The following is a 13,929-nucleotide window of genomic DNA, read 5'->3' as shown; positions in this document are numbered from 1 at the left end:
GTCTTAAGTGCTTTGTAAAGAGAGGAATGATAGGATTTGAAGTGCCCTAAATGAAAACAAACTTTCTGTTGTTGTTGTTTTTGTCTCAACAGCATGATGTAGAAATAAATAAAATTATATCCACAGCTGCAACAAAGACAGAATCTTCTGTAATGTCTAAATCATTAAGTTCTTCTTTGGATGACAGCGAAGTTAAGAAAGTAATGGAAGAATGTAAGAGGCTTCAGTTAGAAGTTCAGAGGTTACGAGAGGAGAATAAACAATTTAAGGTAAGGTGAACCTATTGACACTTAGGACAAAGTTAAAGTATTGGCATGTATTGCAAACTGCCTGGCATAGTTGTGTTTTTGTTGGGCGTTCAATAACAGCTGGGGATTTGTTTCATGCTGGTTCACACATCACTCCTAAGCAACAGAGGTGCATTCATCTAAATTATTGTGCTGGTGGAGGCCAGTACAAAGATTCCTGCTTGGGCAACAAGAATTCTGCCCTTTCCTTCCCCGCCAGGGCTGGGATTTAGAAGAGAAGAGATTGGGGGGGGGGGAGGGGAGAGAGGCAGAAACTTCCCTCTCGCAAGGAAAATCCTTGCACTGGTGCAGCCTACATAGAATACAACCCATGGTTTGTTTTAAGTCATTCATTATGGTGGGTGCTGCCGTGCTGTGTCTCCCAGTGCAAACAAGACACAGTATGGTTTGTGCCATCGGATACTGTAGCTTGTTTGTTTCCAACAAACCACAAGCGGTAGGCCAGAAATAAGCCAAGGTTCGTTGTCCTTGGCTTACTTCTGGTTTACAGATCATGGTTTGTTGGAAACCACAATCAGGGTTCACACAATAAGCCGTACCATGCTTGTTCTGGGGTATGGCTTATTGGGAGGTGAGCAGCAGGAATATTCACAATTAAGCCATGGTTTAAAACAAACAATAGCTTTTTGTTGTTTTAACCTAGCCTTACCCTGATCTATTAAGGGACGCGGGTGGCACTGTGGGTTAAACCACAGAGTCTAGGACTTGCCGATCAGAAGGTCGGCGGTTCGAATCCCCACGACGGGGTGAGCTCCCATTGCTCGGTCCTTGCTCCTGCCAACCTAGCAGTTCAAAAGCACGTCAAAGTGCAATTAGATAAATAGGTACCGCTCCAGCGGGAAGGTAAACGGCGTTTCCGTATTCGCTAGAAGCAGCTTAGTCGTGCTGGCCACATGTCCCGGAAACTGTACACCGGCTCCCTCGGCCAATAAAGCGAGATGAGCGCCACAACCCCAGAGTCGGTCACGACTGGACCTAACGGTCAGGGGTACCTTTACCTTTACCCTGATCTGTTGTTGTGTATTAGACAGTTGTTAGCCACTCTAGGTGCCTTTTGGCCAGAGAACAGGGCAGAAATTATTTGAGTGAATCTGTGAATTTGGTTAATGGATATAATCTACCGCAGTAGTGAATGATGGCAAAATGAGTAACTAGCAAGCTTAACTAGAAGACCTGGGGTTGTTTTTTAAATCATGGTTAATCTGTTAGTAACAGATTGTAGGATCGTGTGCCGTCTTTTCCCATCACTTGCATTCTGGTCCAAATTTCTCCTGGCTGCCCATGGTTTCTTATAGCATTGGCACTTGCATTAACAGAGGTTAGAGCTGACTGCAGTTCCTGATCAATCCAGCTTGGGGGGGGGGGACTGTTTTCGGATCCCAGGTTTAGCAGGAACCCTGGTTACATTTTAGGTCTGTTTTGGGCCTGGCAGAGGCGAGTTTTCTGCTTGGAAAAGGGAGCACATTATCTCACCCCAGATTGTTTACATCTCAGCACAGAGTTGCGGCTGAGCTTCTAATGCACACCTCTGCTCATCTCCATAAATCATCCTTGCTGCAGGAAGAAGATGGACTGCGGATGAGGAAGGCGCCCCAGACAAACCACCCGGGCTTTGCTTCAGCACCTGTTGTGAAGGAAGAGGGGCTCAGCACTAGACTACTCGCCCTGGTGGTACTGTTCTTCATCATTGGCGTCATTATAGGGAAAATCGCCTTGTAGAGGCAGCATGCTGAGGATTGTAAATTGGATTGATGGATCTGCCATATCATTGGTATTAAATTTATTCATAACAAATGTCTAAAAAAAAAAATGTATGACATCTCACAGGTCTTGCCTTTTAAATTTTTACCCCTGCACAAATATAACATTAACATAACATAATCTTCTAGAAAGCATAAAACGTACAAGGAGTTGAGCAGGAGAAGAGAGGCGAGTTACATCTTGATTGCGAGCAGTGAGGACAAAATCATGTATTTTAACACTATAAAGGTGCATTTTGTGTTTGTGTGTGTGGGTTTTTCTGTTTGTTTTTTTAAAGTTAAACTTCAAAGAGTTCTTGGACCTTCATCCCAATTACTGGACTTCTCTTCTTTGGAGGGGGGAAAAGAAAAAGTTCCTCTGTTGAAAAAGAGTAGATCCTTCTGGTTATTTAGAGGTTGGCTTTCAGGCAAGTGAGGTTGATGGCGTTATTGTAAAATAGGCTAACCCACCATTCCTCCTCTTAAATTTTAACAGTTCTGTCAAGTGGGTGTGACTTGGGTCTCAGCAGTGTAACTCCCCAAGCAGCTGTTTATTCACCCTGAACTCTCTTTAAGTGTGACCCTGCCTCTCTAGGTCATTCGCAGGAGCTGTGAACCACTAACTGGGCAGCTTGGAAGATGAGGAGGAGAGGGGAGAGAGGACTTGGAGCAGGGTCATGATCCAGAAGGGTGCCAGCAGCACCGGGTTTCTGAAATTTGGCCCTGGCCAGTCTTATGTATAGAAAAGGGGCGACCAAAAGATTTGGGAGGCTGTAGCAGGAGGAGTGGAAGGCGAGAGGGTCACCCACATGCTTTTTTGCTCATGTCAGTCTAGCAGTGAGGAAACCTAATTGCCAGTGGTGGTTTGGAAACACAAGGAGCCTACTTTCCAGCTGTGGTCAACTCAACGTGTTGCACCAGATGTGCTCCGATTTGAACTGCGGGTGTGATTTTCTTAGCCAGGCTTTGTAGGAAAGAGGAGCGTTGCAATGAGCCATCGTGTTTTGTATCTGAACCCTCCCGTCTTGCTAAAATAGTTTCTTCCTGTCCATCTGTGTTTCCAGTTAAGATGGCATCATGTTTAATGGGGACCATGCACCTCTTGCCTCATCCATCGCATCCTTTTTGCGTCCTCCGCTTGTCGCATCCATCAGCAAACCTTTCCTCCTCTGCAGACTCTCACAAGCTTAGCCACATAATGCATTGCACATTGGGGGGGGGTCTTTCCACTTACATGACCTTATTTCATCCTTTTGCCATTTACCTTCTCGTGAAGCTTTTAGAGATCAGGTTTCTGTCCTGAACCTGGAAGAAAGGCTGTCAGGGATTTGGTCTCCTGGACCTGAGAAGGAATGGGACTTGCTGTTCTGTGCCCATCAGTAGCACAGCTTAGTTCAGTCTCTGGGGCATTCTCTGTTTCTCAACAGCTCAGTTCAAGAGAGAAATAACATGCTCCTCCTTTGCCCATCAGCTGTTTAGTGCTGACTTTCTTGAATGGTGCTGCACCCAAGGAAGAAGAGTTTGTTGGACTATAACTGGCTAAAAAGTGGACATGTGTATGGAAGAACTTGGGGGCAAAGGTCATGAATCTTAAGCAACCTGGTTGTCTTGTTTGTGGGATGATAGGTCTAGACCAGCCTTCCTTTCGACCACTCTCTAGCTGTTGCTAGATTCCAGCTCTCCTCATCCCTGACCAATGGCCATGCTGGTTGAGGCTGATGGGGAGTTGGGAGAACAGCAACACCCGCAGGCCACCAGGTTGGGTACGTTTGGTTTAGCACCACTGGTATTAACATACCAGTCAATGGAAAGCTGAAAGGAGCTGAATGCAGCCCCATTGAACAATGTGGAAAATGCCACTGGACAGTCACCTGTGTGGCAGGTTGCATGGGGCGAGGAGGGTCAATGCCTCGTTCTAAAAGGGGACCAAGCTACTGTTTGCTGTTGGTTCACGTAGCTGAGTTAAAGTCCTTTATATCCAAATGTTTAATGCATATTTAACTTATTTAATACACAGTCAACTCTTAACTTACGTTCCAGGGATAGCTCATGAAGCCAAAATCTCATCTACTCAAAACACCTTGCACCTCCAAATGCTCTCCCATGCTCACTGCAGTGGCAGGTGGGATTGCTGGTGCCCCCCTCTCTTTAATTTTTTCGTGTTTAAGTTTAAATGCACGTTAAGTTGCAAGCTGACTGTATTTCATCTCATGTTTCCTTTACTGTTGCAGAAGTTTGACTACTGTTATAAATGGTTAAAAAAGAGAGAAAAGGCACCTGTTCAAAGTTGGTGAATAGAACTAAATTTTCCTTTTGTTGCTGTAGTAACGATGGACTCTTCCTCCTCCTGATGATGCTTTGGGCACGACATAATTCTCACTTTCGACCATCTAAACATTGGGGGAAACAGCGGTCAGGAAAACTGTTTTTGTATATAAAAATAAGTCTATGTAGGGGAAAAAAATTAGTAGGAATTAGTTCTATGCTGTTAAAAACAAAAAGACCAATCCTGTTTGACTATGTAGCATCTTTAAAAAAAAATCAAATAAATCTACCCCCAAACGAATGGAGTTCCGTCCCTGCTTTGATTGCTTCATTTTGTGCTTCAATGCTGCGAAAGTGAATTGTCCGTAACGAGACGTTAAGTTGCCTAGTTTTGATGATGACCACTTTTTCCTAACTTTATTTCCAAACACATAACAAGGAGCAACTTAAGTAAGAATGTGACTTAGCTTTTTTTTGAAGAGGACGTGTCGTGCACAATAGAAAAAAAAAGTCTTATCTACAGAAGTTATGGATGGACAGCACTGAGTTGCTTACAAGTGATCACCACATTAAAATAAAAGTCTGCCACCTAAGATTGCTTCTGCTGTTTGGACCACAGATTTAGCTTGTGCCCGCCTGCAGCTTTTACAGCCTTCATCTTCCGGGAGTTGACAGTGCTGTCCATCATATCTGTGGTGCTTTTAACCATAGCAGTACTGCTGCAGGAAGTGCAGTTTTCTATGGGTTCATGCCACCGCACAAGTAAAGGCCCACAGCCAAATAGAACTAGGCCATGAGATTAACCCACAGAAATCAAGGGTGCTTTAGTTGAGATTGCTGCATTGCAGGAGGGTTGGAGTAGATGAACTGAGGATTTGGTCCTGTGGAAACCAGCTGCCCCAGTATTAGATAGGGAGCATCTGGCTTGTCAGTAGTACATGTGAAAAAGGATCTAGGGGTCTGACTCAACATCAGGAAGAGCTTTCTAAGAGCTATTTGACGGTGGGACAGGAGGTTGTGGACTCTCCATCCTTGGACATTTTAGAGCAGGTTGGATGGCCATCTGCCTTGGGTCCTTTAACTGAGATTCCTGCATTGCAGGGGGTTGGACTAGATGACCCTTCGAAGTCCCTTCCAACTCTACACTTCTAGGAGTCCATGGTTCTAAGAGTTTGCTCACAGCATTTTCTGTTCAAGAAGTATTCTGTGGGTTTTATTTTTCAACGTAAACCAATTCCAAGCACCGCTTCATGTTTCAATCAAAACTGTTACGCATTTATGACCTACTACTGTTTCTGAAATGAAAATGGAAGAAACTGCAAAGGATGTGTGCATTTATTTTGGATGGAATAAATAGCAAGAGCTAATTACACACATCTGGTGTCTGTTTCGCAGACTGAACACACACACATTCAGATTTGTAGTACCAAATCTGTTTTTAGGGTTTGGTTGTGGGGTGTGTTTTTTTAATCCATTTGGACATTGAACCGAGACCTTCGGCATTAATTGGTCTGTCTAAACATTTTGTCTAAATTTTAGAGAACTGAGGATTTGGTCATGTGGAAATTGATTACACTTCTAAAGCCTAGGCGTCAGCCCCGTAAGAAGGAAAACAGACCCTTCCTAGCACTAATAGCAGGTTCTGATGTCTTGCTCCTTGGCCTGGCAAGCTTTTGATGACACGTAGACTTAACTGGTTGTGCTGGCTGGGGTTGCTGGGCTTTATAGCACCAAACAACTAGCAGGCAAAAAGTTAGCAAAGTGGGACTATACAGAAGGATTAACAACTAGGATTTTTAACTGTGTCTTCCCTTGGCTATTGTTGAGACTCATTCCAAGGTCACTAAAGATGAGTGGTGGTATATTCATTCAATTAACACAACAAACAAATAAACCACATTTAGTATCTACTGAGTTATGTGGCTTGAGGAACCTCTTAACCACTATTTGGTATTGTCAAGCACAGAGAGCAGCGAATGAACATTGGCTGAAGAAATGCAACTATGAAGTCTTTGATCATGTAAATCAGTCAGTGAGGACACTGTTGAGGGCTGCCTTCTACATGGTGGGTAGTTTGCCTTGTTTTTGCTTCCCCTCAGTGCACTGCCAGAAGAGAGGAAAACAAATGGCTTTTTGCTCAAAGATCTGATTGCCTGCAAGAGGGCCTTTTTTCTATCCTGTCACTAATTGCTTCATACATTTTGGCTCTTCCCCACTCCTGTCGTCGTCCTGAACGTTCCTCACCCACATGGAATTGGGCTGCAGGTTCTCTCGCCATAGCTGTCAAGCGTCCCTTATTTGGCGGGACAGTCCCTTATCCCAGTGCCATGTCCCGCTGCTGTCCCTTACAGATGAGGCTTTGTTTGGCTGCTGGCTGGGCTTTCTGCCTTTGGCTCGGAGGAGCTCAGAAGCTGAACATACCTGTGCCCGGAAAATCCCTTATTTTGGCTGGTGATCCCTTATTTTTGAGGCTGCTGGTCCCTTATTTTCAAATCTGTAAGTTTACAGCTATGTCTCTCGGCCCCCACTATAAAGTTACATTTCCATGAATACACATGGTCCGGTCCAATCAAGTGTTTTCATCTTCCCCAGATGGTGACTGCAAAGTTTCTGGTAGAGACCCTCTGCACTCCTGAACTCAATAGATGGTGGCCAGAATTGAAAAACTGGACTTTACATAGGTAAAATATGTGTTCCCACCACTGAGTAATGACTTCTCCCCTTATTTCTGGTTCCATTTACTTGAAATAGATTTTCACATTTACCAGGACACACAGAAACATGGATCCCAAGCACCAGACACTAGCTGTGTTAAGACACCACACTAACCCAAGAGTTGAAAATCTGCGTCCTTCCATATTATGTTGGACTCCATTGGTCATGCTGGCTGTGCTGATGGGAAGTGACCAGATCATCCAGGAAACCACCAGCCCGCGTCCCAGTCTTACCCACCTGCCAATCAGCTGATGTTAGTCCAGTCAGCCGGTGCTGTCGGCTGATGAGTTGGGTGCAGTTAAATTCTGCGCTGATTGCATACACCAATACCCCTACTGGGAACAGGCAGTTCCTGGGCAGCTAAAACAGCAGAATTTAACTGTCCAATCCTGGGTTCTGCTTCAAAATGCAGTGTAGGGCTGTTTGAAAGTCCTTTTGCATTGTTCCTTGACACTCTGGTTTTCATAGGTTTAAACAGCAGTGTAGGGCTCTTTGCAAAAGGGCTTTTAAATAGCCCTGAGCAGCATTTTAAATTCCTAGCAATTGGGGCTTAGAAATGGAAGCATCACAGAATCATAGTGACATCAGGTGACTGACAGATCAAATTTGGCCTGTCACAGGTGGGGAAATAAGGATCTGGCCCTGTAGCCAGAAAAGGTACCTGCACTCTAACAGAGATCTTGAATTGCAGAGAAATGGGCCAGCAAAAGGGAAAAGTGGAAGTACTTTATGTAATTATGTCAGTGCCTATAACAAAACGTAGCCATTCTTAGAAGTTGGGCAGCTGTTTTATATACATGACTAAAGTTCCCTGTGTAGAAAAAAAAAGTTAACATGCTGTAATACATTTTGTGCTTTAAAAATTTGTACATTAGGATAAGCATTACATCTGAATCAGTTAATGCACAATTCCCCACTGGTACTTGTATAAAAACCCATCATTAATCTACATATTAGCCAAAAATGTTATAAATATACCATGTAAATTGTAGTTGCATACCTGGAGGGTTTTTTCTCTCTTTTTTTGGAGGGGCAGGGTAGTTCAGTGATTTGGAGAAGACACACAGTCCCAAGAAGATCTGATTATTTTAGGAATCTACTCTATAGCTAAAAAGGATTCAGTGGTTTTGAGACAATACAATGCCATGCACATTAGCCTGAGTTACTGAAGATTGTCATGGTTGTTCTTTCTCCCTTAAGGATGTTTTTAACGCATAGCTCCTTATTGCCAGAAAATAAAAATTGCTTCATAGAATGCAATGGCTGGAACTCTACAGCTCCAAGGAATAGCTGCCAAGCAAGTTTTGATCAGACGAGAAATCACGAGTTTTCGCCTGTTGCCAGCAGCTGTGTATTTCAGAGTTAACTCAATTGGATGTTGCTTTGTTGACTGATTAAGAGAGATGAAGGATGCCAGAAAACTCATACTGGGTTATTTTTCACAGTGGAGTGGAACAGCTGAGGCTGTAAACAAATGCCCTTTTGAGCATTTTCTGTTTACCAATAGCTGTTATCTTTCTTTGCAGGTGTAGTAGGATAATCAAGTACGTGGGGCAGGGTGGGGAAAGTCAGTCTTCACAAAAGGAAGTTCGCAGCTCAGTAGTAGAGCATGCATTTTGAATGCAGAAGGTCCCAGGCACAATCCCTAGCATATCCAGGTGGGGCTGGGAAGGCCCTATCTAGAATTTGCAACACCTGCCAGGTAGCATAGACACTACTGAGCTAGGCGGACCAATAGTTTGACTTTGTCTATGGCAGCTTCCTATGCTTAAATCTGGCTTGCACAATTCACTGACCTTATGTGAACTGGTTTCTTCCAATCCCAGCACCTCAGTGGAGTTCCACATACATAGCTAAATGAATTACACCTTATACCTGGTCTGGCTTTTAAACTGTGACTGTCTTTAGCATTTTATCATCTTTATTCCTAAGGACTAGATTCACCCTCTCTTTCAGAATAACCAAGGGCCTCAGGACTGGTCATATAAACAAATCCACGACACCTACAAAGCAGACATTGTGGCCAGGTTCGCACGTAATGCAAAACCATTGTTTTAACACTGCATGAGCAGGATGAAGCCCAGGCAAAGCACCAGGCTTGGCAGGGCTCTCCTCTCTCCTCCCACATGACCAGCAAAAAATGCTTTTGCTAGTGTTTAGTTTCGCCTTCCGATAATCCTGGCTTGTCATGCCGTACAAAAAAGAAATGGTCGTTCAAAAGAAACTGGTCCATTAAGCAAGCCAGCTTCGTAATTTCTTCTTTTGACCTAAATCCCTAAGGAACATGAGACTTGGCTACCAGAAAAAGACTCCTTATCCCATTTAAACCTTCCTATTCACTAAGATCTTTGGAGGAGGTCCTTCTGCCAATGCCATGACCTATATTAATCCATCTTGCAGCATCCAAAGGCAAAGGTGGCTTCTACATTGTAGAAGTCTCTGCTCTGAAATAAGGCACGTACTGCTAGTAATGACTGTTTGAAACTGTATTAAAACTCTGTATTTATTCACCCATACATTTTCAGGCTATTGGTCTGCAGTTGTAGCTATTTCCCTGCCTAATGTATTTGGATAATTGATAATTGTATACCGCATTGGAATTTACTTTTGAATTAAAAGGCGGTCTAAAAATATTTAAAATGAAATGTTTTGAAGTTAGCCTGTCTTAAAAATGACCAGATTGAAAAACAAACCAACAACTATGGTCCCTGGTTTGCTTGAGAGAACGAGGAAATAGTGAAGTAAAACTAATCTCCAACAATCTGCCTGCTTGTGCCTATAACACTGTGCTGTAGTACAGCTTTATGTGCAAACCCAGCCTCTGGGGTTCTGTGCTGACCAAATTTACACCTTCACTGCCCCTGTTTAAGATAAGCAGTCGAATATGCAGATACATTTCCTCACATGGTACATTATATGGAAGCTGGATAACAGGATCCCTATTTCCAACTTTTGTACTATTAACAGTTGGTTTAAATTGTGAACAAAATAGTAAATGATAGGTCTCTGACGCTAATCCAGAGCAACCAAACTGAAATTGTCCCATGAAAACAGACTTGCTTCTTAATACATGAGATTTTTTGTTTTGCTTGGGTGGGTGAGGAGAAGGGGGTGCAGGTACACCTATTGAAACGGGCCGTTCTGGTGCGTTAGGTACAATTTAAGCCACCTGATCAGAAGCCGAAGGATGCCCTCTACATCAGAGACCAAGCGGCCCAATTCAGATGCCCGTGTCCATACTTAGGCAGGTATGAAAGGGGAAAGCACATCCAACAAGCGTCACCTATCATTAAGAAAAAACAAGAGTGCATATTGGCAAGGTAGAAAACGAAACATTTTCCCCAGTGTGCTCATTTTGTTGTGCATACACATAAGTCTGAACGCTAAGGCTGTCTGGATTCCATGCAGCAGCTCAGTGACCAAAACATCTGGGCTTCTAGTCCCACCTGACCAGATGCACAGCTAGAGATGCAAGCAGGGTTGCCCAAGGCAGTGTCTTCAGTGCCCCACTGCTGTTGCCCTCGCCTATTATTCCCAGGTAACTTGGCTTGACGTGCCTCGCTAGGGCTCCTGAGGGCCCCCCGCACTGGACGAGAGGGGCCTGGTAGGATGTGGGCCGCTTGCTGGGCGTGCTGGGGCTTGACCCATCAGTCGGCCTCTCCCCGATGAAGAGCAAGCTGTGGTCCTTGGCATCCTGCTCGACTCGGAAGAGTTCGTACTCGGTGTGGGGCAGTCGGATCCCCAGTGCGGCGCATCCGTTCGTGTGAGTCACGTCCAGCTCTTGCCCGACGCTCCAGGCACCGGCTTCTCCGCAGCTCCCGAAGCTGGAGGAGTTCAGCATCGCCACGGTTACAGGATCCATCGGCGTCACCCGGGCGCGGGTCACCTTGAAGACGAGCTCGGTACCTCCTCGCACAATGAGGGACGCCGCTCCCTGGGTATAGTGGCCGAGAGCATAGACGGTGAACGTCGGCTGTTTGCAGAGAGGGTCGGAGTAGTGGCGGTAGTAGCCTTCCCAGCTGCGGTTGTTGGCGTGGAAGATGAAGTACCTCGTGAGGAAAAGCACGGCCGGGCGGACCTCGCAGCGAGTGCTGACCCAGCGGCCGCTGAGCAGCATGGGGAGGTCCGGCTTAAGGGGTAATACAGGTGGGTGGTGTTCGTCAGCTCGGTATATAATCCCGCAGGCAGGGCACGGCTGAATGTGATGCTGCGGGAAGGGAAGGAAAAGACAAGTTCTCAGCAAGGCTTTTCATTGCTTGTTTAAAAACAGGCATGTTCTTCACCAAGGGAAGCTGCATTCCGCAAAGGGGAAGGAAGAGATTCTGCAGAAAGCGTTAACTTCTGTTAGGGCATGAAAGACTAGACTGCGAGGGAGGGAGCAAGGCAAAACTGTCCTTTTCCCTGGTTGTACCAGCCTCTTAAGGACGCGGGTGGCGCTATGGGTTAAACCACAGAGCCTAGGACTTGCTGATCAGAAGGCCAGCGGTTCGAATCCCCACGATGGAGTGAGCTCCCGTTGCTCGGTCCCTGCTCCTGCCAACCTAGCAGTTCGAAAGCACATCAAAGTGCAAGTAGATAAATAGGTACCGCTCTGGCGGGAAGGTAAACGGCGTTTCCGTTTGCTGCTCTGGTTCGCCAGAAGCGGCTTAGTCATGCTGGCCACATGACCCAGAAGCTGTATGCCGGCTCCCTCGGCCAGTAAAGCAAGATGAGCGCCGCAACCCCAGAGTCGGCCACGACTGGACCTAATGGTCAGGGATCCCTCTAACTTTACCAGCCTCTTTGCTCTACTATTAGTAAAAAAGTTTGCTGTTTTATTCTTCTTCTCCGACCAAAAAAATTGAAATCAAACATATAGGTTTAGATTTTAAGGATAGAAAAGACCAGGGGTGTGGGAAGGTGCTTAAAAGACTGCAGGGGGAGGCAGAGACCCACAACAACAATCTCTCAGCAAATTGAGATCTCTCATCAAATTTAGGTGGTGATTTGGGTCTCACCAGCTCTATCCTTTGCAGGAGGCTCATAATGACTTATTTAAATTATCTGGCAAAATATAAGATGCAGCTACTTTTACTGGTCTAGGCTAAATTGTGAAATCATGCAGGTTTTAGTATTTGAACGCCAGTTAGGTGCCATCAAGGAGAAGGGTGGGTTGGCAAATACAGTTTTTTATATCAGGAGCCTGTGTCAGAATTCTACAGGACAGGGGAAAAGTTTAACTTTTCAGAGTGGTATCTGGTAGTTTATTTAATGGTATAAAAGCAATTTCCTCTCTACCCCACTATGAGGAGCTAGCCTCGTTTAATGTGGAAGTAATGTACATATTTTCATCTGACGTACACTGGGGGAATATAACCCGAAATGTTTCTAAGTCAGCATTAAAAACGTGTTCCTGTACTAATTATAGAAATGGGCAACATAACAATTTACAGTGAACCGTATCTGCTTTCATAAGCCTGGGTTGCTGCATACGGCTGATTTCTGAAAGACGCCAGCCAGCCATGTTTGCATGGGAATGAGATTTCAGTAACTCTGCACTTAGCAGGCAATTTGCATGTGCGCTGACTGAGGTCTGCAATAACCAAGCCATTTTCAACTCGCCTTACCGCAACTGTCACTCTTGAGGAGCGTTGACGGTACACAGGGCATTGCAGCTAAATATTCCCAGCCTTTTTATTTTTAAAGCAGGAAATACTTTAATACTGGGAGATAATTTCCCAAGAGTGGTTTTTCTTTAAAACATATTTAAGAGGAAATCAAAGACGTTCCTCTGTGCAGAGCAGGGGGCTTGGAAGAAACCTCTGCTGTTTGTGAGTGGTTCTGACCCACCAGCCGCCAACTCTGGAGCAATTCAGCTGGCTTGGTGGCTGATCTCGAGGTCGGTAAGCGTGCTGAACTTCTATGGGAGTGCAAGAAAAATTCAGAGAGGCATTATGCTGCCTTACACTGGCCAGGCTATGAATCCCAGATTATTTAGACTCTAGTTCCCAGCACCTTTTAGGCCACAATGGCTGAGGCTGATGGCAGCTGCAGTGCAATATCTGGAATGCACCAGGTGGGATGTGGGTGGCACTGTGGATTAAACCACAGAGCCTAGGACTTGCTGATCAGAAGGTCGACGGTTCAAATCCCCGCAATGGGGTGAGCTCCCGTTGCTTGGTCCCTGCTCCTGCCAACCTAGCAGTTCGAAAGCACGTCAAAGTGCAAGTAGATAAATAGGTACTGCTCCGGTGGGAAGGTAAACGGTGTTTCTGTGCACTGCTCTGGTTCGCCAGAAGCGGCTTAGTCATGCTGGCCACATGACCCGGAGGCTGTACGCCAGCTCGCTTGGCCAATAAAGTGAGATGAGCGCCGCAACCCCAGAGTTGGTCACAACTGGACCTAATGGTCAGGGGTCCCTTTACCTTTTACCAGGTTGGAAAGGCCTTACAGTCTTTCCCAGTCCTGCTACCCAATATTTTTTTAAACTCAAAATGCCTGGGAATGAAGTTGAGACCGATGTACAAAAGAAAATTATCTTCTACCTTGAACAATAGACTTCTTTCCTTTTAAAAGAGACAGGATGCGTGGAAACGTTTTTGGCTTCACAGGCCAGATCCTTATCATGTGCCAAATTTGGCAGGTGGGTGACGCCTCCCACCAGTCAATCACATGACATGACATCACATGACTGACCATGTGGGTGGTCTCACTTACCTTGTGTAGAGTTTCCAAGTGTGCAACAGTTAGCTCTCTGTTTGATACTTGGGAACCTGCAATGGCTTCAAAGCCCTTTTGCTGTTTGCAAAGGGCTTTAAGGCAGCCCCCATGCTCCCATTTCAGCCTCTGGAGATTCTTATCCTGATCCACTACCCACAACCACACACTAAATAAAAGGAGAAGCGTGGAGCTGCTTCAAAGAG

General features: G+C 45.3%; 2 protein-coding genes and 1 long non-coding RNA gene across 3 annotated transcripts in view; 1 reads left to right on the top strand and 2 right to left on the bottom strand.

Moving 5' to 3' along the window:
- The window catches only part of VAPB (VAMP associated protein B and C), a 46,863-nt gene extending 42,250 nt beyond the window's left edge, over positions 1-4,613 (top strand). Inside the window, exons 5-6 of the mRNA XM_081868109.1 lie at positions 93-269; positions 1,869-4,613. Coding sequence (XP_081724235.1) covers positions 93-269; positions 1,869-2,027 — 336 coding nt within the window. The 3' untranslated portion in view covers positions 2,028-4,613. The remainder of the gene's footprint in view (positions 1-92; positions 270-1,868) is intronic.
- Positions 4,016-13,929, bottom strand: part of LOC309345244 — a 166,826-nt gene continuing 156,912 nt past the window's right edge. Inside the window, exon 2 of the long non-coding RNA XR_014158137.1 lies at positions 4,016-4,774. This is a non-coding gene — a long non-coding RNA (uncharacterized lncRNA). The remainder of the gene's footprint in view (positions 4,775-13,929) is intronic.
- The window catches only part of APCDD1L (APC down-regulated 1 like), a 47,629-nt gene continuing 41,434 nt past the window's right edge, over positions 7,735-13,929 (bottom strand). Inside the window, exon 4 of the mRNA XM_081867827.1 lies at positions 7,735-11,234. Coding sequence (XP_081723953.1) covers positions 10,464-11,234 — 771 coding nt within the window. The 3' untranslated portion in view covers positions 7,735-10,463. The remainder of the gene's footprint in view (positions 11,235-13,929) is intronic.

The sequence above is a fragment of the Podarcis erhardii genome (genome assembly GCF_964252035.2).
Source record: "Podarcis erhardii genome assembly, chromosome: 6".
Classification (NCBI taxonomy): domain Eukaryota; kingdom Metazoa; phylum Chordata; class Lepidosauria; order Squamata; family Lacertidae; genus Podarcis; species Podarcis erhardii.
Note: the sequence above shows the minus strand (reverse complement) of the source record. Positions and strands in the feature narration are given on the sequence as shown.